Source organism: Strigops habroptila, chromosome 8 (assembly GCF_004027225.2).
Source record: "Strigops habroptila isolate Jane chromosome 8, bStrHab1.2.pri, whole genome shotgun sequence".
Lineage (NCBI taxonomy): Eukaryota > Metazoa > Chordata > Aves > Psittaciformes > Psittacidae > Strigops > Strigops habroptila.
The window spans coordinates 7,959,083-7,982,763 of NC_044284.2; the positions used below are offsets into that span (position 1 = coordinate 7,959,083).

The 23,681-nt window shown below is 44.6% G+C and overlaps 1 protein-coding gene across 1 annotated transcript in view; it reads left to right on the forward strand.

Annotated features, from left to right (window-relative positions):
- Positions 1-23,681, forward strand: part of GPC1 (glypican 1) — a 203,079-nt gene that overhangs the window by 158,495 nt on the left and 20,903 nt on the right. The window contains exon 3 of the mRNA XM_030495161.1: positions 15,394-15,785. Within this exon, the coding sequence (XP_030351021.1) occupies positions 15,394-15,785 (392 nt within the window). The remainder of the gene's footprint in view (positions 1-15,393; positions 15,786-23,681) is intronic.

Below are 23,681 nucleotides of genomic sequence, written 5' to 3' on the forward strand. Positions count from 1 at the left end.
GCACTGTGAGAGTGTGCCCAGTCAGGGGTTGGTCCTTCTCTGGCCAGCTGCTTCCACATCTGTGGAGTTTTAGGGCTGGGAGCAGCTCTTCAGCTCCCTCAAACATTGGGAAAGGTCTTTCGGTTTGCTTTGTCCTATCTAAACTGCACGGAAAAGTACTTAACATCCTTTTGGACTCACACAATGTAGCCCAAAATTGGTTCCTTTCGGTGTGAACTGCCTGACTCAGATGGAATTCTCTAGGGAATGGGCATCACTTGACCACCAGTATTTTTTCCTGAGCACACCAGGAATTTATATTACTGTTTTAAAGTTGGCAAGTTAAAAGCAGCCTTCAGCTGGCACAGCTGGGTGGGCCATTGGTCTGAACCCCAAAGGAGCATCCCCAAGGAATCAAAGTAGAATTGTCAAATTACTCCCCACCAGAACAGGCATGGAGAAGCTCTCCTTACTGGAGAGCTCTCACCAGGGTACTGCTTAGGTTGTCTTATTATCTATTGCCTCTGCCTGGCTCTGACAGTAAGCTGCATTTATTATTATCGTTGCATTGGGAGAACAAGACATCTCTCTAGGTTTACTTGGATTCATTTACATACGGAATTGATTTTCAGGTCTCACTCGCCAGTGTCTTTGTAAAGAAAAGGCTGCATCTGTGTCACCTGGACAAGCTCTTTATTCAGGAGTTGTTATAAAATGGTGTGCTTCACCCAGTCTGAGCTCATGTTCAGAAAGCATGTCTGCACATCATCATATAGTGGTGTATGGCACAGCTTTTCATTAACAGGAGATGCATGAGTTGCATAAGTCAATCACTGAGCTTCTGGGTTAAGGAATATCCCTGGGGATCTGCATTTAGGCACAAAAAGGTCACAGAAGGGGATGTGCATCCAGAGGATGGTTCTGGTTTAGCAGGACCATGACAGAAAGAGAAGTTTGTCCAAGGCCTGGGTCATGGCTGTAGCAGGCTGCGGGTTGAGCCCAGCAGGACCCAGAGCTGGCTCTGGTCAGGACGGTGTGTTTGGTGGGTCTGTCTTCCGAGTCTAACAACCAGTTTCTTGACTCTCTTTTCCAAGAGAATAAAATTTGCTTTGATTCTCACTTCAGTCTTAACAGCGTCCCAGGTCAATGGCAGTTAGTGAGGTGCACCCTTGCTTACAGAGGAAGCACCAAAGTTATCCTGTGTGCCCCCTGCCCCATGAATGTTTGCAGTGCCTCTGCTACCCTGGACTTGTTTATTTTTCCATGTGCACCAAATGGGGACTTTCCTCTTTCTTATTTGATCACTTTTTGAGTCTCTTTTAGTCTTCAGCATCCAGTTTTGTAACAGGGGTGGGGGTTTCCATAATTTCACTGTTTGAAATAGTTTTTCCTTTTGTCTGTTCTAAATATTCTGCGAGATCTGAGATTTCTCTGATTGTCTCCAAGCGTCTGTGATAAGAGAAGAAGGTGAATCACAGCTGCTTGTCAACATCTCTGCACATCCACATCCTCATAAATGCATTCTAAATGTATTAATTAGCTGTTTACTGAGGATTTCAGTTTAAATCCATGGGAGCACATTTTAAAAAGGTCAGTATTATTCATGTCCAGTTCACTGGTACAATGTACTTGGGACAAAATCTGACAGGGCGGGGGAAAAAAAAGGGGGAACGTTCTAAGTTGGGTAAAGTGGAACAAGCACATGCTTTTAACAAGTATCCATTCTTCCCATCCTTCAAACCTGGGTCTGAGCCAGTGATGTTTCAAAAGCAGCAGAATCCCCAACTCAAGCAGGAGGAAAGTGCCAGCGTCTCAGGGTAACCCAAGCCTTTTTTTAGCCATTTTAAGTATATTTTTAAATAAGGAGCACGTATAGTTTCCTCTCTTTTTTTTCCCCTAAGCATAGCTGCAGTCAGAGTGTGGTTAGCATTCCAGTTCTCAGCTAATATTTTCTTTAACATGCATTTTTGATCTCCGTTCTGTAAGCATGATGACAGCCTGTGGCAGATGCAGATGTTTTCAGTCATTGATGTATGCAGCTGATAGTCCTGAGAGGTGCAAGGTGCCCCAGCAGGTTGTCTTTTAAGGGTTTGTAGTGCTTGCGAGTTATCAGGTGATTTATGTTTAAGTGATATAGGTTATAAATACATGTATTATGTGTACAGCTTAAAACGGAATTGGGGAGCATGGCAGACAAGAGACATTTCTCAACTTCTTGCACTCTTTCCCAAGTCTTCAGAATTGTATTTCCTCTACATGAGGTTTAAATGTCTACACATACTGTGGAGGTGACTGGTGGTCTGTAAGTCAGCTCTGGCTGAGGGAAGTATGCTTGCCTGGGAGGGGTGGGACATCCCAAGCAGAAATTGGTTTCTGCTTTGCTTTACTTTGGCTGCTGAATAAGGACTGTATTGTGTTCATGGTGGTTCAGGTTTGCAGTGCTTGCACAAACTGAATATGCACATGGGCCAGCGAAATGCTCATGTCCTCTGTCTGTCCTGCTCATATAGAGTGAAGGAGGAGGGTGCAGAAGTGACACTAGCCATGTGTATATAGATTGCTGCTGCATTAGGCACTACTGTCAGGTATAGCCTATGTGGCTATCCACAGGGATTTAGCCTACTTGTTGGACTGGGAACATTCACTTAGTTGCTGTGTCTTATCTGAAAGCAGTGTTGGTGAGTGGCTGAGGGACAGGGGCTTTTCAAGGCATAGTTAGGAAGGAACAGCATCCTCTTCCATCACACAGTTTTCCAAAGCAAATAGATTTTGTGGCATTTCTATGCTGGTTACAGTCATGGTGCAATTTTTCTTTAAAGACACACACAAGTAACAAATCAAACCAGTAATATGTAACATGTATAGTCCACAAACAAACAAAAATGTTTATCCCTCTTAAAAAATATATTCCATTATAATTGAAAAAGGTCTAAATACTGGACAAGGTGTTGTGTGAATCTCAATGAGATGCAGTGAAATCAGACAGTAGTAATTCAGCAGTAGTACAGCTATAACTCAGGTGTCCAGAGATCGTGGTGTCTCAGTATTTTGCCTCATTCTAGATTTGAACTGGTCTTGTTCATAAAGCTTTCAACACCAAATCAAGGCTTAGGTCACCTGAGTTATTGCACTTCTGGTCTGGTGCCATGTTGTCATCCATCCATTCAGAAGAGATGACAGGGCTGAATGAAGTCTTTCTACTTGTTTGGTTTTCTGTGATCTGACATTCGCTGAGTGATCAACCCATCTCCTTGGGCGCTAGCCAAGCAAGGCTCCCAAGCTCAGACAGGGAATCCAGTGGTTTTATCTGAGCATGGCTAAAGGCCAGTATATGCTTAGCAACCTTAAAAAGAAGAAAAGGTGGAAGCAGGAATAGGTAAGCTAAGATTAAATCTCTTGTTAGGACTGCTTTATAAGTGACTTTATGTTTTAAAATAAAGTAGTTGAATGATGCTCAGGATTTTTGAAAATCAAGCTCTATCTAAGTTTCATCAGGGACTGTAGTTATAGAACAAGGGGAATGGGTTCAAACTTAAACAGGGAGATTTAGGTTAGATATAAGGAAGAAATTCTTCCCTGTGAGGGTGCTGAGGCACTGGAATGGGTTGGCCAAAGAAGCTGTGGCTGCCCCATCCCTGGCAGTGTTCAAGGCCAGGTTGGACACAGGGGCTTGGAGCAACCTGCTCTAGTGGAAGGTGTCCCTGCCTGTGGCAGGGGGTTGGAACTGGATGGTCTTAAGGTCTTTTCCAACCCAAACCATTCTATGATTCTATAACAAGGTGAAAAGTTAGTGGTGTTTAACAAAACAGGTGACAAGAGATTGGAGGGGAACTAAAATTTGCTACTGGATTTATTGTTATATCTGTCAGGGAACATGAATTCCTTTTCCTTAACAATTGAAAAAGTTTGCTTCTTTTGAAGCAGGCACCTAAAACTTGGGAAGAGGACACACTTCTCTGTCCTCTGGGGAAAGAAATACAAGGTGGTTATACCCAGTATAATTCCCATGCACTGAAGGGCTGAGGGGGTGCTGTGTTACCCACCATCCTTCTGACTTACTGTAATTTCTTAAAGTGCATGGTAGTGTCTTAATATTGGTTTAGGGTAGCCGTATATAATATATCCATGTTACAGGTATATTAAAATAGAAATCAACATTAATTTGCCTAGTATTCAAGTGACATTATTCAAGACATGCATATTATTGTATATGCATACATTCTTCCCACTTCCAGCTGTCAGATAGACATACATATTGCATACTTCAGGTTGCCCGTTAAGAGTAGCTGTCTTCTCTCATCTTTACCTATTTCTCCTTTTCATACTGGTTCCATGAGTGGGAATATCATAGGCAAATTATTTTTACAAAGAGACAAGTTTTTTTTCTGATGCCATTGAAAGAGAGAAAACTAGAAGTTAAAAGCTTTATACAGACTTAGATAAACTCCTGCAATATTAACAAGAGAACTTTGGTTGTTTAGAATGTCATCCCCACAGCTGGTAATTTCTATCCTCCTTGTTCCTTTGGGAAAGCCACATGTCAGATACTCAAGATATGTGGATATCCATGAGCCATGTGTCTTGGATACTCTATATTGCAAAAATGCAGTGGCATGCAGAGATTCAAATAGTCTAATTAACCCAACAAAACATGGTTTGTCTAGGGGCCATTTTGAGTGGAGGGCAGCACTAATGAAGAAGATAAAAAGCCAAAGTCAGTTCTGTCCCACTGCCACAACGTGAAGCCTACAGCTTCTGAAAACTTAAACAATGAGGTTTGATCTTGCAGACTATGCGGTAAGGATGCTTGAGTGCTTAAGTCCCACTTTGAACATGGAAAGTGTCAAAGATAGACACAAACCATGGGGCTTTTTCTCTGCTTTTTTGCAGAGACAATGAAGTGCATTTAATTCTAAAGAGATAATGATTCACTGATGTTTTTCTTAATTAAAATACTACTGCAAAGAGCCTGACAGTGACAAATTGGTAATGGTATGTTTTATAAGTAAGGAAGAAGCTAGGCGATGCATATTGAAAGCTATAATAATTATCTTCAATCTTCAGCAGTGTGTATTTGAGGTGAGGGAAGGAGGCTGAGGTGTTGTGCTCTCACCGTGACAGCAGTCTGGCACTTGCTGAAAGGGGTGGAAAGTCAGGCTCAGCCTGAGTGAAGTTCAGCAGGGAAGTGCTGCTGGAAGTGTGCAACCTGCACGGTCATCTCCTGAGCTTCTCTCATTCATGCCATGTCTCAGCAGCTTGTCACCAGCCTGATACATGGGTGTGCACCCAGGGTGTCAGGAGGTTACCTTGGCTGTCTCCCTTTTATCTGCAGCTGGGAGACTGCATTTCTGTGTGTTTATTTCAGCTGGAGGAAAGGGACGCTTTTCTTTCTGGAGTGAAAAATTCCTCTGCTGTATAGGTATGTACTGTGCATTTATCCAGGGTGTATATCACACCTTTTAAAACTGCCAGCAACCATCAATATCGTAAGATACTTCTGAGTTTATTTTGCTGTTAGAGTAATCGAGCCCTTCAGGTCTTACTGAATAAACCTGGAAAGAAACAGGCAGTATTAGCAATTACTTTTACCACCTTCCATGTTCCTGTCAGTGCTAGCTATGATGCTTGTTGGTTTACCTCTAAATGCAAGCTTTCTTAGAGGAAAAAAAAGAAGAGTGGAATTCATCTCACAAAATTTCCTCTCTCTAAAAGTTCACCCTACCCTAGCTTAGTTATCTCAGCTCCTGCTACAGTCCATAGAGAGAGATGCACGGCTCTGAAAGAAGAGCTCAGTTCATGCTAAAGAGGGAAGTGCCTTTTCTGCCTTAAGTGAGGATGGAGTTGCCAGATCAGCCTTGACTCCGGGTTGATGAATCCCACCCACATGCCTCCCCATCCTTATCTCGCAGAGAGGTTGTGGCGAAATCTGTTTGATAAGAGCCTGCTGGGCAGTATTTGCAGTTCAGCATTTGCTGCAAGTCTGTAGTTGTAGCACAGATATATTTAGAAGGAGCCATGATTAAAATCCCTTGCCAGCTCAAATCCCAGCAACACACATGGGAAAAATAATCTTAAGATTCACATCTCTTGTATTTGCTTATCCCACCCTGGATGCAAACAGACTAAATCCCATCTGCAAAGGCTTTCGCCTGCAGCAGATTTTCTTGGGGCAGGATCTGGTAGCACAGCTCTTTGTTCTCCACCAGGCAGGCTGCATGGAGCATAGGAACTCAGGCCACAACAGTCTTCTCAGCTTGATACCAAAAGGAGCCTGTGCCGTTAAGGAAACGGGTAATGGCAAAGGAAATGTAGCTGTACTGTAGAGGTTTAAAACCAGTTGAGGGTAGAACTTTTCCGCAGAAAATAAAACTAAACATGAGGCTCATTGCAAGAGCCCAGTAGTGTACTTCAGCTCAAAAAGGTTCTGATAAGCCCACAGAAGCTGGTGACCCAGCAATGACTCTTAGGCATTGAGGCTTGGCCAGGAAACCTTTTCAGTTGGATGTGATTTGAGGGGTGGTATCATCCCTTGTCCTGCTGTCAGTGCCTTTCCTGAATACGCAGTATTGCCTTTCCTCTAGGGTTGCACGCTTGCCTGTAACTCCAGATGGTATTGCTTTGCTATTGACTCAGTATAGTCTCATATGTAAATATTCAGGATATCCAGAAAAGACACGTGTTTCAGTGGCTTGTTGCACCATGTTGGATTATAGAATCATAGAATCAGCTAGGTTGGAAAAGACCTTCAAGATCATAAAGTCAAACCTTTCCCCAGCACTGCCAAGTCCACCACTAAACCATGTCACTGAGGGCCTCATCTGCACAGTTTTTGAACACTTCCAGGGACAACCTTTGGAGCACGGCCACACACACAGCATGCATGTGCTTCCACATGTGCAGCCCAGAGTGGCTGCCAGGTCACCCTCTCCTGAGCACCCCTCCTCCTGCCCTGGGCGCAGCACACGGCAAGCTTCCTAACATGGGAATTTTAAGCCTAAACAATAGAGGAGCTACCAGGCAAATGGCTTGGATGTCAGCTGCATTACATTTAATATCCCAGGGTCTGCAAGGGTGATGTGTGGCACCTGGAATCACTTTCCCAGCAGGTGTGTGCCACTTGCTCCTGTTCCCTTCTTGCTATTTTATCACCAGGCGGAAGGGAATACCGCAGCAGGCTCAAGTGCTCCAGCATCGAGATGCTGACTCCTGTTAACGCTGCAGCATACACACAGGCTTCGCTTCTATGTCCTGCCACTCATACAGACTATTTAGTCTTCTTTGCCCCTCAGCCCCAAGTGTCTCTTGCCTTTACAAAGTGGTTATATGAACTTGAATTCAGGGGTGTCTTAAGGTTTGCACAGATCTGTTCTTCCTGGGGTCTCTCACTAGCAGAACCGTATTCCAAAATGGATTTTCACACAACAGCAACTTTCTTTTACAGGAGAAAGATTTTGTTTTCTCAAAAAGCCCTTTTCTCCCTAACAAAAAAACCCCAAGCTGTCTGCTTTATATCCCAATCTAGAACCAGTTTAAGGCAGGCCATCTCTCACTCTTACCCAAAGCCAGCTATTTTAGGTCAAATCCTATATAGCTGCCTGTTTTCACAGTTGCTGATGGTGTATCTGTTCTATCAACTAATCCCATCTCAGGAGACTTCAAAGACATTTGCATCTGTGCCTTGTGTAGTTAATTAAGCTGAAGAAGATGGAAATTAGTAAAGGGATTTTCAGGTGAACTAACTAACAGGGAGGTAGCAATAGATCTTTTTGAAAGAAGAGCTCCTGGGCTTGAGGAAGGTCCCCATTGTGGTTCTCAAAGACAGGCCTAGGCCCCAGCCTGGTTAACAGCCCCATTAAATAGCAGAACATATGATAACAAATGTGTTCATGAGATTAACTGGAAAAAGTTAATCCACAGTGCTGGAAAAGTTGTCGTTGTTGAAGAGGATAGTGAATAACGAGGATGACCAAAGTAAATAGAAATAGGGTGAAATTCAGTATTCCAGTGAGGCAATACGGCTGGGGACTAATTAGTTGGAAATAGCAAAGGGGAGAGTTGGGGATGTACCAGTTGGTGGCAGAAAGTCTGGAATGCTGATGTGATGCGTTCCTAGAAAAGGTAAGTGCAGTCCTTGCAGTATTCACAGTGTTATTTCCAGTGAAGAAAAGGAGATGTTCTTTGTAGTTCTGACAACCCACATTTAAGAAAAGGTAATCCCAACCAGCAGAGGTGAAGATAAGAGTTAGTGGAAGGATCAAGAGAACTGGAAAGTCTGTTTGGTGTGAAGAGAGAGAAGTATCTTCACATGTGTAGCAAGGCTGCGAAAATATGGGACATTATATATAAATAAACACCAAAAAAGAAGAGCAACTATTGAAACTGTAGGACCACACTGGCAAAGACCAAGTGGATAAAGAGTGACCTTAGGCCAGAAGTTAAGAAAAGGAGTCCACCCATCTGAGGAATTGTTCTGGACCAGCCTTCCAGTAGCAGTGAGGGCAGAAATCTCTAACTTCTCTTGGTAGAAGAGAAGTGCTGGGCACTGTGCAGGTTTAGGAGAGTACAAAAATGATTATTGCATTGCAGAGCTGGCACTTGTATCATTGACCCACATCATCTCTTCAGTCCTGTGTTCTCAGCGCACACTCGCAGGACACAGTGTGCAGAAGAGAAATCAGTGAAGTGGTTCTTTGGAGAGAATCCTAAAAGCTTTGAAATTGTGTTACCTAAAAGCATCCTAATTCTTGCATCCTGGCACATTTGTTCATATAGTTCATTCTTTGGCTTCTAGGTAGAAGCTAATTTTACCTGTGTTTGGGCTTCTTTTGCAATCTTAAGTTTTGGTTTGTCATGATGCCTCTTAGGTTGCAGCCACCAAACAGGGGTAACGTGTACTGTGGGAGGGATGTTGCAGGCGAGAGTGAACCAGAATGCAGTGGGCAGGGGCTGCATTCTCCAGGGTGGATTGGGACTGAGGAAACAGCTACATAAGAGTGTGAAACTGTGAGGAGAAAGGTAACCCCTAGGAAAATGCTACAGGCAGGGCTGTTTGCATGTGAAACCTGTCATTTGGTCTCACCCTGCTTATTTCCTTTGGCAGTACCCAGCTAAGGTACAACCAGAGCATAGCACTGCTGTTGTATTGCTATCAGCTCTTCAGCACAGCCATGGATAGTACTTAAATTAATAATGAGTAATAACAATTTTATAAATAAAATATCACTGTACTTACCGAAGTGAATAAAATAGACATGAATGCATTAGATTTGGATTTTAATGGCTTAAGTCTGTTGCTGAATTATTCTAATAGTAGATTGACTGCAAGCACAGCATTAGAACCAACTGGAGAAGCAAATTTGTGTTGGATGTGCAGCAGTGTATTCAATGGAAGCTCAGCCCAGGAAAATACAGTGCCTCAGACCAACAGGGCTAGCACCGAGAGGGAGCTCTGTTCTAGTAGATGTCCCTATCCTGTATTTCTTTCCCTGCTTTTGCTGGTGTTCAGGACACCACGGAGTCAGCTTATTTTTCTCTCCTATTCTTAGTGCAGTCTTCTTGAAACACGGTAGCAGTGTTAATGGTGAACATCTTTCACTCGGCCTCCCTCCAGAGCTGCAGAGACGGGCACATGGCTCTGACCCTGCGTGAATTCCACCACAGGCTCATGTGCTTGCTCAAACATGAGAAATTATGACATGGAATTTGATTCTTCTTCCTCCTCAGATATTTGCCCCCACCTCCAGCTGTCCTAGCAGTTTATGGCTGCACTGCAGAGCCCTTGGACCACAGACCTAGCTCACCATGCAAAGCAGGAGAGTCATCTTGCCCCATAGCTGAAAAACTTAGGTAGCTTTTGCATGAGAGCAACATTTCTGTAGCTGCAGAGCACTGCTGCACTGCATGGGTGCAGCGTAAGTTATTAGGCATTCCTGCAGGGACTACTCCAGGCTTTTCAGAAGCATAAGCAAAATTGAACTGTGCTGTCCTGGGGTAGAGCAGTCTGCTCTTGTATTAAGAAAGGAAAAAGTAAGGGAGAGCTTGGAGCTGGAAGGTGGAGGCAGGGCAGAGCCCCCAGTGCTGCTTCTGTGCTCAAAGGGAAAGCAAAGCATTTGAAGTATCACCTGTCATGGGCTTCCTTCCTCTTGGAGCCCTGCACACTGCTGCCTTTCCCATCCTCTGAGGGCTGACTTCCAGATGTAGGTAGAGGTGGTTGCCCAGGGTATTCACCAAATCCACTCATCCAGTACTAAACCTGCCTTTAGGAACAGATTTCTTCTTAAAATCTGAGTTTGGAATTAATGGCATCATGTGAGCAATGTGTTTTCCTCCCTCATTTCCTCTGATCTGGTACTACTCTTTCCAGTTGTGCTTGTTGTGACTTTTTGTACTGCAGTTTTCTGCTTAAGGCTTTAGTAATAGATTGAAAGTAGTTCAGTCACCTTTTTCCAATTCTCACATTCTTTTCTCGTATGCCTCTAAAATTTGGTGGGTTTCAAAGAAAGGCTGATCTGCTGCATGCCCAAAGAGCATTTGGATGTTCTTCCTTCAGTGACCTTTTCACTCCTTCTTACATCCATTCTCATTCCATCATTGTATTAGTTGAAGAAACCCCAGTGTGTTCCAGATGTTGAGTGATCAAATGGTATCAAAGAGCTTGGGTAAAGGACTTGGTGCTGGGGGGGATGAGGAAGTGGGAAACCAAAACTTTCCATCTTCAGAGAGAAACTGCCGGTGCCTACCTTGCTATTCACAGCTTCCCAGTTTGAATCCAGAGCTGTGAAAATGTGGAAACTGTGAAAATATGAGCTGTGAGCACTGGGAAGCTGTGAAGTGGGGGAATGGGTGGGGATTTACAATCTCTCTTGAGTGCAAAGGTTATAGATTCTGATTGAAAACTTAATTCTCTGAGAAGAAAGTTTTTGTCACTACAACAGCACAAGAAACAGTGGCCAAGGTTGGAAAATTATCTTGGCTGTAAAGACTTTAATTTCTTTGCTCATAACTTTCAGGCATTTTTGTATTTGAGGCTGAAGTTTTTCAGACCTGGCCTCTGCCAAAAGCCAAATTTCATTTGAGCAAAGCTGGGTGTCTTGTTTCAGAGCCTGGAAATGAATACTGTGGCAGCAAGGCGAAAGGTGATGTTTCATGTAGGAACAGCCTTGACTTGAGGAGCTGTGCCTTTCATTGGCACAGGGAAAAAGGAGTTTGATTTGTCTGAATTTCTGGCATTGGGAACTCCCATGCTGAGCTCTGCAGTGTTGGGAGGCTTTCAGCAGCCGCGGTGGGGAAGGAGTCGCCTGTTCAGTGGCTCTCTGAGAAACCCTTTTGAAAGAGGGGAAGCCCACCGTGGATTTAGCAGGTGACTTGCAGGAAGGTATCTCTGGCTCGTGTGCCTCCATTGTACTATTTCTGAGGCTGGCAGAAGCTGAGAACATCTGTGCGTTTTCAGCAGGGCTTCAGAAAATACGTAACTGCTTTCTTGTGACTCAGGGTGGAAACAAATGCATCATTCCAGAGGGAAGCTCTGCAGAGCCACCTCAGCTGTTTGTGTACCTGTTCCCAGGGATGAGAGTGCAGCAGTGACTCCTGGAGCCAGAGGAGCTTTATAGCTCCAGCAACGGCTCCACATAAGCCGTTTCTCTCCATTCCTCCCTTCCCAAAGCTAATGAAGCCATATGATACGGTGCGTGAACTCAGACATAGGTTGAACTTGTTGCTGCTGGCCTGGAGAACACGGTGTCAGCATTGCACTGGGGATGTGTCCAGGATGTGACCTGGATGAAGCTGCCTCCATCTGCTCATGCCCTGCTGGAGCTAATCTCTCTAATTGTCCTTTAGGAGCCAGGACAGACCCAGCGGTGGTGAACCAAGTCAGGGTTAATAAATCCAGATGGACCCAATGGGTGGTTATTTTTAACTCCTTGTAGAAATAGTGGGACAGTTTTATTATTAAAGGTTTCCAACCACCCAGGTTACCCAAGTGTCCCCCATCCACCATGGCTATAGATAATGGGGTGCTTCCCTTAGAATAAATAACTGCTTCTACCTAAAATCAAAAAGGACAGATGCCTGAAATGTGCTTCAGCAAGTTGTTTTATCCCAAGGCCCTGCATATCCTTAATCTATGTCAATGTCTAAAATCTTAATCTATGTCTAAACATGTTAAAAGGTTGGATATTAGTAGGCAGGGAGTGTTAAGGAGAAGATGTGGTGTTAATTGCAGATATCTGTGCCAAGTATATGAACAGCGCTGGCTGAGATCATGGGTAGAACCGGGACAGTTAGCACAAGCTTCTGTGCATTCCTCTTGACAAACCCCACTTCTTAGTGCCTTCTGATGCTGCAAAATGGGCATTTAAACTCCCTGCCAGGTCAGCCGTTTTTCACAAACACATTTAGACTTAATTGCTAATTAATTTTCCCTAGATAATGTAGATTATTTTTTTTTTTCCCCCTCCGTATGTGAAATCTAGAAGAATTTTCTTACAACCAGCCACAGACGGGTTGGCTGTAATTGGTGTTCTCTCATTTAGGTGAGAAGTAACAGTTCATCAACTCTTAATTAGCCTGGACTTTTTCGAGAGCAGCTTCCAATTTTCTGACAGGAAGATATACATCTTGTTTCTCCTGTAGCAGTACAAAGAAAGTCATTTTACCTTGGATTGACAAATAGGGCTGTGTTTGTTGGTGTTTTCCTGTTCGTGAATGCCAAGCTGCGTGTCGTACCCAGATTGCTGAGCAATTTTTCAGTTAGCATCGCTTGTCACAGAGAAAAGAACACTGATTATACAAGAAAGGGAGTTTGAGCTCAGTTTAATTAAATTGTGAATGGGTAACCAGCAGCACTTGGAGTGATGCATTAAGATACAGAGCGGCTTTTGGGTATCTCAGGAGCAGCAGAGAAACTTTGTATGTTGTGTCTGTTGTAGGTGAATGCCATTTCTGATCATTGTGCAGGTAGGAAGGCTGAGGCAACAGAAAATGAAGCTACCTCAAATTAGTCACACTGGAAAAAGTGTCATTTGAGAGACAGAGTTTGGAGATGTTTGGACAGAAATGTTTGGAGATCCAAACTGCCAACCAGGTCAGGTTGAAGAATAACTTTCTTCCAAAAGTACACTTTGAAATCACAGGTTTTATTCAACATTTTGGATAACCTGTTTTTATTTTCTGCAGAAGTGATTAAACCAAACGTCTGCAAAGACCTGGTTTGCTCACAATCTTTTAAACGCACTTAAATCAAATTTCATACTATTAAGCAATACATGATTGTGGCTGGAGGAGGCCAGGCTACCAATGCTCAGTATCGGTTTGTTAGAATACTACAAGAAGTTTCAGTTCTAGCAGCCTGTGGCGCAGATGCACAGAGGGTGTTTTCAGTTGCTCAGTCTGATTCTGGGTTAAGCTTCATTTGAATCTGAGAAGCCAACGAGAGATTACTAATGCAGGAAAGCTTGTATGGGCCTTCCAGTCCATGAATATAAACATGATCCATGGAAATTGAGCTTTACTAGTTCTAGTATTTTAGAGGTCTTTTAATTGTAGTCAGTGCTGTTCCCTTAAAAAATACTTTGTTTAATAAAGCTTTGGACATGCAATATGCATTTTTCAGAAGCTTTCTTTTTTAGCATAGTGAAGTTAATTTATATACTTAAATACATGCTGTTTGATTTTAATTGAATAATGGTTTCCCTCCAACCAGAGCTTATCATACATCACCAGAGAAAAATAATAGTAGTTTAGATTTAAAGAATAGTTTAATCAGGTTTGCTTCAAAAAGGCCCTAAAAAGTACAAATGTAATTGAAATGAAAATTATTATTTAACTCATTTTTCCTCTCGCTGACTTAAATGATGATTCAAGTTGCTTATGTAAATCAGTAAATGGAATCAGGCTGGTCCTGTTATGAGCTTCCCGCTGTGCAGTCTCAGAGAGCCTGAAGTTAGCTGGCAGGCAAGAGGATGGATATACCCAAAGATGTTGGTAAGGGAGGAGCTGAATCTGCCATCCTTACCCTGCTGTATGTAGCAAGAGAGTTGCATTTTTGTCACATCTATGATCACTGACCCTAGGGTGAAAACCATTTAGTTGTTCATACCTTAACAAAAGCAGGATGCAAATCTAAATAGGGAAGTGGGATGAGAACCTTGAACATGGCGATGTCATGTTCAGTGACAGTTCAAAAACACTTGAGTTACAACCCTGTCTTTAAATACATAATAAAACGTGCCTGTTCTCATCTCAGCGCTTGCGACTCTGGCACAGGCTTTATGGGCTGTGCCTCCAAGCCAGGCTGTCTTGATGACTAGGGCTGATGGAGGGACGTCTGTGAAGGGCTGGCACCGTCCCTGGTGGCAGCCCTGCTCCATCCATCTCACCAGGGCATTGGAGAAAACAAGTCAGAAAATAAGCCGTGAGGCAGGAAAGAAAAGCAGCTCATACAGGTTGCGGTGATGTCTCTAAAGGCAACTTCAAGTTGTGCAGTGGGTCACAGTGGGTTTGGGTCACTGAGGACAACAGTTAGTCCAAGTCATGTCATCTTAAACTAAACATGCTGCATGGACTCTGCCTGCAGGGACCTTGTCTTAGACTGTTGTGCTTTGTGCTTCAGATGCATATGTTGTACTGGAGGCTTGCTGGCTTTCCCAAATTATCAGTGCCTCAGCCAGGAATAGCAAAGGAAATTGGGGGAAGACTGGAGGGGAAAGTTCTGTTTCCAAATTTAACAAGTTGCAGTCTTCTCCAGAAGAGACATCACTTTTGTATGATGGTAAGTGCAGGTGATGCTGGAGGAATTCCAACCTTTCACATATGAATGGGAGACTTCAGGTTATCTTCTAGATTAAATCTTCATCTTACTTCATTTTGGTGTGGATGCTAATATTGATACACTAGTCTGACTCTAGCAGTCACTACAGGACAGACCTCCATTGCCTGAGCAGCATCCAGGCATCCTTGTGAGTTTACAGTGTTTTTTAGTGGTGTTTAACAAGTGTCAACTTCTGTGCCAGCAGCAGCTGGTTCTTGATTCAGGGTTCAGTGTCTCATAAGGCACTGGCTGACAACTCTGGCAAGTTATGGTTCAAATAAGCTATGCCAGTTGATGCATTCTGTGAAGAAAACCTGTAACACCATGGCACCTTAGGCAAAGACCCTCAATTTTAGTTCTAGGTGAGGCTGCAAGAAGAGGCAAGAGGCCCAGACCATGGTTCTCTGGCACTAGCAGGTTCCTCCTTCAATATTCTTAGCTAAGGCTCAAGACTGAGAGTGTGGGTAAGGTTGATTGGAGGGAAAGCTCTGTTAGGGCCTTTCTCTTTTCTCAGAGCATTTGGTTGTGCTGCCAAACAGCACAGGCTGTTAGATTCCTGCTTGTCCAACTGATGCATCACCATCTCCTTTTTCTTCTTTCTCCAGGTTATTTCCAGGATTTGCTGAACAAGTCAGAAAAGGCCCTTTATGATGCTTTTCCAAGCCTATATGGAGAATTGTACACTCAAAACATGAAGGTCTTCAAGGACTTGTACAGCGAGCTACGCCGCTATTACCGGGGCTCCAACATCAACTTGGAAGAGGCCCTCAATGAGTTCTGGACACGCTTACTGGAGCGACTCTTCAAGCTGATGAATCCTCAGTACCATATTACAGATGAGTACCTGGACTGCATGGTGAAACATGCAGAGCAGCACAAACCTTTTGGTGAAGTCCCCAGGGACCTGAAGGTGAAGGCAACCCGAGCCTTCATTGCAGCACGCTCCTACGCCCAGGGCTTTCTCGTGGGCAGTGACGTGGTCAAAAAGGTGTCTCAGGTATGTTGGGTTTCTTCATTCTCCATCCTCAGATTGGCAGGAGCCAGTCAACTATTGCTGTGGGGGAAACGGAGGTTTATTTCCCCTCATGTTTTCATTACAAAGCAAGCAGGTACTTTCTGGTTTTATAAAACAAACTCATTGAAGGTCAACCATCCGTGAAAGGGAGCAGCAAGCCTGGACTTCTGCAGGCACTGATAGTGTGAAAGAAGTAAGGTATAACTTGCCACAAATCAGTCTTTACCTCATTTTAACCTATGCAGCAAAGTGCCAAGGAGATGTCAGTCACTCATGCTGTAAAGCTGTTCCCTTGCCTGCCTAGATTCCTCACCCTTCCCTGACAGGGAAATGGCATGGCTTTAAATCACGCTGCCTAATTTTCCTCCGTGATGGTGATATGATGTAGGGCGTGCAGAGCTGACTTGCCACGAGCGTGCTGGGAATACACGCAGAGAGATGCATTTCAGCAGTCGGTGGTGGGATTGCTGCGTCTCTTTATGTAGCTGTGTATATTTGTACAGCTTCTGTGTACAGAGAGGGTGAGTTTGTAGAGTGCATTGGGGTCTTCAGGGATGAAAGGTGCTATCTAAATGTAAATTAACATGACTGAATCCAGGGTTCCAGGAGGAAGGAAGTTGTCTGTATTCTTTACTGCAGCCTACAGAGCTAGAAGGTGGTGATTGTCCTCAAACAAAATAGTGAGGCTTTTCACACAGGTAGTGAGGAGAAAATCCATACTAGCAAAAAGCTACTTGCATACTGCATGTGGAGATGGCAATCAGCAGGTGTGAGAACCAGGGTGTGATTAAACTGTGAATGTAAAAATATGGAATCACGATTCATTCCCTCGGAAGGAAATGCATGGTAACATGTGGCACAGGACAGCACTGTGTGATGCAGCAAATTCAGACTTTGATCTTAGGAATAAACATTGATGTGGTAACAGTGACAAATGCTTTACTTTATCAATGTGGGACTGTAAAACTGTTCAGCTACCCAGAAGCCTTTGTACATCTCATTAACATCACGCTCTCCTGACATGACAGATAAAAGAGGAGAATGATATAATTTCAGGGGGATCAAAGTAAAATATTTTCGTAAATCCTCTGGATGGCAGAGTTCCAGCTCCATGTGTGTGACACTGCCTGTAGCAGAGTTTGGAGGGTAAAGCAGGCTGGCAGGGCAACTGCAGTCATGGTGTTAGTGAAAGGGAAGGAAGGACCTGAGATACCAACATGCAGCATATTTTTCCCTCACCTTCATGTAAGCTTCTGACGCACTGGGTTTTGGTTCCAGTCCCCCCTTTCTGAACTCTCCTTCTTCTCTTGGCATTGCTTATCAAACGGGATGTGGGGTACATGACCAGTCACAGATCATCATGTTCCCTCTGCCTCCCCACAACCCGTTCCTCCAGGATTTCCAGGAGGGTCCCAGCCGCTTCTCTCTCTCACAAGAGCCCTCCCTGGGGTTGCAGTTAGCCCAGCTTGTTGCTGTTGTAGCACAATGAACTGAGTTGGGAAACCTTAGCAAAGCCTCCCTGAGAGCTGATTTTGTAACAGGGGCCGGAACTGGCCCATTTTCCATCTTCAGGAATGGATTTGGTACTTCAGGCAAGACGGGGTGAGAATGCTGAGGTGGGAAATCCGTTTTATGGATGCCCTGGTAGCCCTCAGCTGTGTCTAAAATAAAAGCCCTGGTTTACCCACTCTCCTTTACCAGATGTGGATTTACACTAGTACTAAATGGGATGTGAAGTGCTGAACTCAATCCACAACTGGTGCTTTGGTTTTCGTCGTTTTTATGTTCCTTTATACTTACAACATTAGGAGAAGGTGTATAAGACTTTTATTAAGATCAGAGACTGGGATTCAACTTCTCTGTCAGCTGTTAGCAGCAGTCTTTTGAGGCGAAATTTCATACAAAGCAGCAGGGAGTGTTTTGGTCAGGAAGTCTGAGAAAGCCTGTTTAAATGGGCACTTAGAAATAAATTACCTATTAATTTATAGGTAATTTGGGCTTCTGAAAAATTGTATTACTTAGGGGTTTTTTTAATTTGCAAATCCCAAAAAAGCTACTGATTTCTGTTAAAGCCCTCCTGGTTTCAGTTTCTCGAACACTTCCCATTCGGTGTTTGTCACCTGTGTTCTGTCATTGTTTCAGGTCCCTGTGCAGAGTTTGCATTCCTGGGCATTCCAGAGAAAAACTGCTGCTGTTTGCCAGATTTTCTGGCTGTGCTAAAATGGGGAAGAGCCTGCCCTGACTGAGCTACAGGAGGGGATTTCGTGAGATTCCTTTAATCGCTGCTGCTGCTCAGCTGTGCCCAAGGGGTGATTCTTCCCCAGCTTCTGGCTTCAGGCAGCCCTTGGCCAGTGGGTGCACAGGGATAGGAACAGGAGCAGTGTGCTGGAAGCAGGCGCTTTGCATCCTGCTGGGGATAAATAGTTTGAGGGCAGCCGGGGAGAGAGAAAATGGCAAAACCATTTTTCATCTTTACTGCCGTCCTGGCTTTTAAGGCAAAGTCACCCTGACAGACTGCAGGCTCTGACACTGAGATCTAAAGCTTTTCATGCCGCGGTTCCTGCCACCAACCTGGCCTCACGCTGACAGTGCTGGAAGCGCTGCCATCTGCACAGCGGCTGTAGGAGAGGGCCCGAGGCACACGTGTGGCTTTTGCAGCCTGGGTGGAGGAGCAGGGCTGGGGATGGAGGTGCAGGTTGGCACCCTGCCCTAGGACAGGTTTAGGGGTTAGCAATGTGCCACACATGGGTGGGAGTGTTGGGGCAGCATCTCTCTCTTCATGTGCAGGTTCTGTGTTTCTATAGCTGTTCTTTCAGCACAAATTGCAGGTTTTCATTTAAGTTGCATAATAAGTGTGTTTTTCCAATGTCTGCACGAAGTAGCAGGTACCAAAACAGAGGCAGCCACAAAATCACTAGTGGGGATCCTTGGCTGGTTTTGTTATTTATTACTCACGATACTGCTCAGGCATCTAAGTCTTAGGGCAGGAGTATTGCACATAATGCTGTGGGAACAGGCAGCAGAGGTAATGTTGTCTGCACAAGAGCACCCAGAAAGGGCAGTGAGGCTGTGCACGGGTCCTTTCTGGCCTCCTGCAGCTGAGTGCCGTGCCCATGCTGCACCAACAGATTGTATTGGTAACATCATGCTGGCACCCTGTGCCAGTGCCTCAGCACCCTCACAGGGAAGAATTTCTTCCTAATTTCTAATCTCAATCTCCCCTTTGTCAGGTTAAAGCCATTCCTCCGTGTCCTTTCACTACAGGCCCTTGTAGAAAGTCCCTCTCCAGATTTCTTATAGGCCCCCTTTAGGTACTGGAAGGCTGGGGAGGAGATGGGGAGGAGACCTGCCCCATCCGTGTCAAAAAATGTCCAGAGTCCTTAAATTCCATTAGAGACCTGAAAACCTGTCAATCTCAAGTGAGAGCACAGAAAAAGTGAGGAAATAATGTTCCATTTCCAAAGGCAGGGAGAGGAGGTGCTTTCCAATTAATCTTGGTCATCAATAGGAAAGTGAATTATTAGGACAATCTTCCCTTTGCCTGATCTTTGTGGATCCTTACTCCTGAATTTTTATTTTCCCCATGGTAGTGGGATTGACGTGAAGCCACACCAGCTACGTAAGCAAGAAGCACTTACTTAAATAATCAATTTTAATAGTTGTTTGCATTTCCTTTTCCTGGTAGATGTTCTTAAGGCTGATTCTCATATGAGTTTGAAACAAAACATGATGATTTTCTTTACTAATTACAAGCTTTTTCACTAAATCCTGTATTTCACTTTACCAGTGAAGGGTGTCTGTCAGTACATTTTTATTTAAGCAATCTTATGTCTCACAATACTTTCAGCCGCCTTCTTTTTGAACTTTTATATTCGTGTAAGATAAATGGCAGTTTCCTGTTTACCATATGAGTAATTTTGAAACACGTGGTGGGTCAAGCTGCGTTTGGATGGGAACTGAATTCCAATTAAAAAGGCCCCAAAATAGAATTTTTATAGATATTTTTAATAGTTAAGTGAATGTGCTGGCCACATATGGAGAATAATGTTTATCTAAACATGCATTACATTTCCAACAAGTCAGTAATATAACGAAGACAGTATGGTCATTCCTGGTCCTCATGTCCTTTAAGATTGCAGACATTTCTCATACCCCACTTCTTTCCATAGCTTGGAAGGACATAGTTGGCTTCTGTCTTTCAGCTTCCAGTTGTTTTTTGGGTGAAGTAGACATAAAATTGATCTGACTGAATAAAATGAGGTAAAGGATATAATTTTTTTCACTTTCTCATGATACCACTGTGCTAAAACAGCTCAAGTGCAGTGAACTCCTGTCCCATGTGCTCAGTGACACATCTTTCAGTGGCTTATCTTTATTCAGAGCATCAGCAACAGTATATACAACCTTAAATAACATTTTATTTCATTTAAAGGATTTAACTTTTGTAATAAAATTAAGCCTTTATCTAAATTGACCTCATGTTGATCCTGAAAAAACAGGGTTAGTGTTTGTGAGTAGATGTTATGAGAATGTTGTTCCGTGGCACTGGTGAGTGGCGGTATCCTATTACCATGTTTATTTCCTTTTCACAGGCTATTATCCTACCTCTTGCTTTGGACCTGTTCAGTTTTTGCATGGCAGAACTGTGTGTTCTTGTGTTATGCAGATGACTCAATGGCAGGATGCCACTGTGCAGACTAGCTTTGCCCCAAGGAGCCATAAGGTGCCGCAGTAAATTGTCTCTCCATGTGGGAGAAGCTCTCATCTGGGACCTGTTACCACCAAGGGAGGCAGCATTTTCCTTCAGGGAGATCATCTCTTTGCTTGCATGGGATTTAGTGAGCCTCCCACCTTCAGACCTACGCCTATAGGCAGCTCTGCTTAGTAAGATACCAAGGGATAGAACATGCTGTTCCTCACGAGGTCGGTGCCACCTCTGCTGAAGGGTCTCATGTTTTCTTGGCAAGCTGTCCCTGGGCAGTTTGTATGTGAGATTGCATGGCTTAAAACATTTTATAGACCTAAGTCCCACTCAGCCAGATTCCCTCTGCAAATCTAAAAGCTTAATATCCCTTTCTCCAAGCTTGCTATCCTCCCCAAGACACCTGCTTGCCATCAGCTGCCTTCTTGCTTTGAACTCTTGGTACAGCAGCTCCTGCAGCCCCGCACTCACCCCTTGCAGCCTGCTGCTCTTTTCCAGCCCTGCTACATGTAAAGCTAGGGAGAGAATTTTGCAATAACGTTGGGATTTGTTTGGACAGATTCAAATCAAGCTGGATTGGTAGCGTGCAGTCTCAAACACAGCCTTATGTATTTCACATATTACTTTCCAGTATTTCTATCTGTTATTATGTTTAAATCACAACCCTTCAGGGATAAAAACCTGTAGGTGTTCTGAATATAATAGAAATAATGCAGGCAAGCAGATATATGTCTCCCATATTTACATGGTAGTTAAAAGTCAATTGAATCTAGTTTTCAAAGGATTGAAAATTGTACCAGCTGGAAATAACTATGTCAGATGAACAGAGCAGGGAGTGCATTGAATAGGCAGGTGGTGGCTTGCAGAATTTTCCTCTGGAGGGAGAGGAGCATGATGGCAGTCTGTCTATCCACATTAGTCTTCCTCATTTTAATATCTGAAGGCAGTTAGGCACTAGGCAGGAGCCTGAAGCTGCAGATTCTCCCGGTTAGCTGTGGGTCCTGCCCTCGGGTCTGGTGTCCCTTGCAGGCGGAACTGCCTTCTGGAGCCCTCTGGAAGTGCCCTCGCCGCTGGCTGTGCAGGGAGATGGGGCTGACTGCTGACTGCTCCGCTCCCCCAGTTTAGCTGGATTACCCTGGCCTTCATGTTTTTAATGTTGTTTGATTTTTCCTGAGTCTGCAGAACAGCCATTTGGCTGCTGGGCTGGTGGGGATGGACCCAAGCAGTCTGTCTGGCCTCAGGCTTCACAGCAGCTCTGGCTTGCTGGAGCATGAAAGGCACAGATTTGGCATCAGGCTCCATCCTCTGTCCCCCTCACTCTGTGCTGAGCTGAACACAGCAAAGTGACAGCAAGAAAGTCACCAAACTGTGGGGTCATCTGTGCCCTACCCTTGCCACCAGACCCCAGCATAGCCGCCATCCAGCACGCTGTGCCTGCGCCCCACTCACTTTCTGATCCCTGACTCAGATTTGGAAACATGTTTGATGTATCTTGACTGATGGACTTGATGAGGCTTAAAACTTAGTGTGCTCCAAGGACTTGTGGCTGTACGTTTGTGGAAGGAAGATGCAAAATAATGACTGAAGTGATTATACAATTCATTAGACTTTGAAAGAACCATATTTCTGTCAGCCCCACAGCTGTTTCTTTGAGAGTTCTATTCACAAAGATTGGAGAGCTTGGTTCATTTAACACACGTCAAGGTGTTAATTGCATCAGGGCTGGCATAAACATGCACAAGGCAGCTGCTGACCATGTGGTGGAGAGAGTGGGGTCTGCTCCCCGTGCTGGCGGAGGGCTGGGACCACCTGCACCTCCTGCTCCTTTCACTGGGCACAGGGCAGCCTTGGCACCGGTTTCGAGCTTGCACACGGGGAGATGCAAAGAACCCTGCTGGGTTTTGGTCATAGTATTTGAGGGCCCTTCCATGGGGAGACTGTAAAAATGAAATGTTTCACCAGCATGAAACTATCACCTTGCAGATAGTACTGACCACAGAGCCAGCCAGCTCGCCAAAGAATCACAAACCTGTCCTCCCAGTGCTGGTCTTGGTGTAAAAGAGAGAGTAAGGCTGGTTTTCCGAGTCTGTTCCCAGGCCGTTGATAGTCCTGTGTGCAGCTCAGCAGGATCTGCTCCCCTACTTGGGCTTCTTTTGTAGCTGCTGTTCTTCATGCTGACAAGTTTATCCCAACTGTACAATTTCAGCTGAGGGATTTGGGGTAATTGGAGTGGCTCTTGACACCCGCCTGCATTTCCCAGTGCACAAGGCCTGATCTGTGAATTGAAGAGCTGACCTGTTTTCTGTACCCCAGAATGGGTTTTTCACAGCTGGCAGTAAAAACTTCCCTTATGTCTATTACTTACCTTTAAAACAGGCTTTGAAAACCATTCCCCCTGTACAAAACAGGACAAGGGGGGGGGATGGTTTTACACTGAAAGAGTAGATTTAGATTAGACATTAGGAAGAAGCTCTTCCCTGTGAGGGTGCTGAGGCGCTGGCACAGGGTGCCCAGAGAAGCTGTGGCTGCCCCATCCCTGGCAGTGTTCAAGGCCAGGTTGGACACAGGGGCTTGGAGCAACCTGCTCTAGTGGAAGGTGTCCCTGCCTGTGGCAGGGGGTTGGAACTGGATGAGCTTTAAGGTCCCTTCCAACCCAAACCATTCTCTGACTATGCATGAGAAGGTAAGCAAGGGTGCCATGAATGCACCTCCTGCATAGCCCCCAAACCTGTGGAGGTCTCCAGCCATAGGTGGTTTCTGCCTCTAGCTGCCCAGCACATGTGCCTGCCTCTAGAAATTGCCTGCTATCTGCTGGCTTTAGGGCATTTGTTGGTTTGGAAGCCTAAGTTGCCCGATGTTGCTGGGTTTAACTGATGCTTCTGAAGATTGGAATGGCCATCCAGATAGTAAGACATTCTACCTGGAAAAACACATCTAAGAATTATCGCAGGCATATTTTGACATATATCTGACATGTCTGGAGGTATTCTGTGTTCACCCAGGCTATTCATACATCTTGCCAAAACCACATCCAGGTGCTAAAGGTCTCCATGCCCACCTTGGGTCTGCACTGCTCCTCAGAGGCTAGAGCCAGGACGGGACATGGTCCAGCTCAGTGAACACCAACACCACGCCACAGAGAGCTCTCTGCAGGCCACCCTCACCCTGCCTTGGGC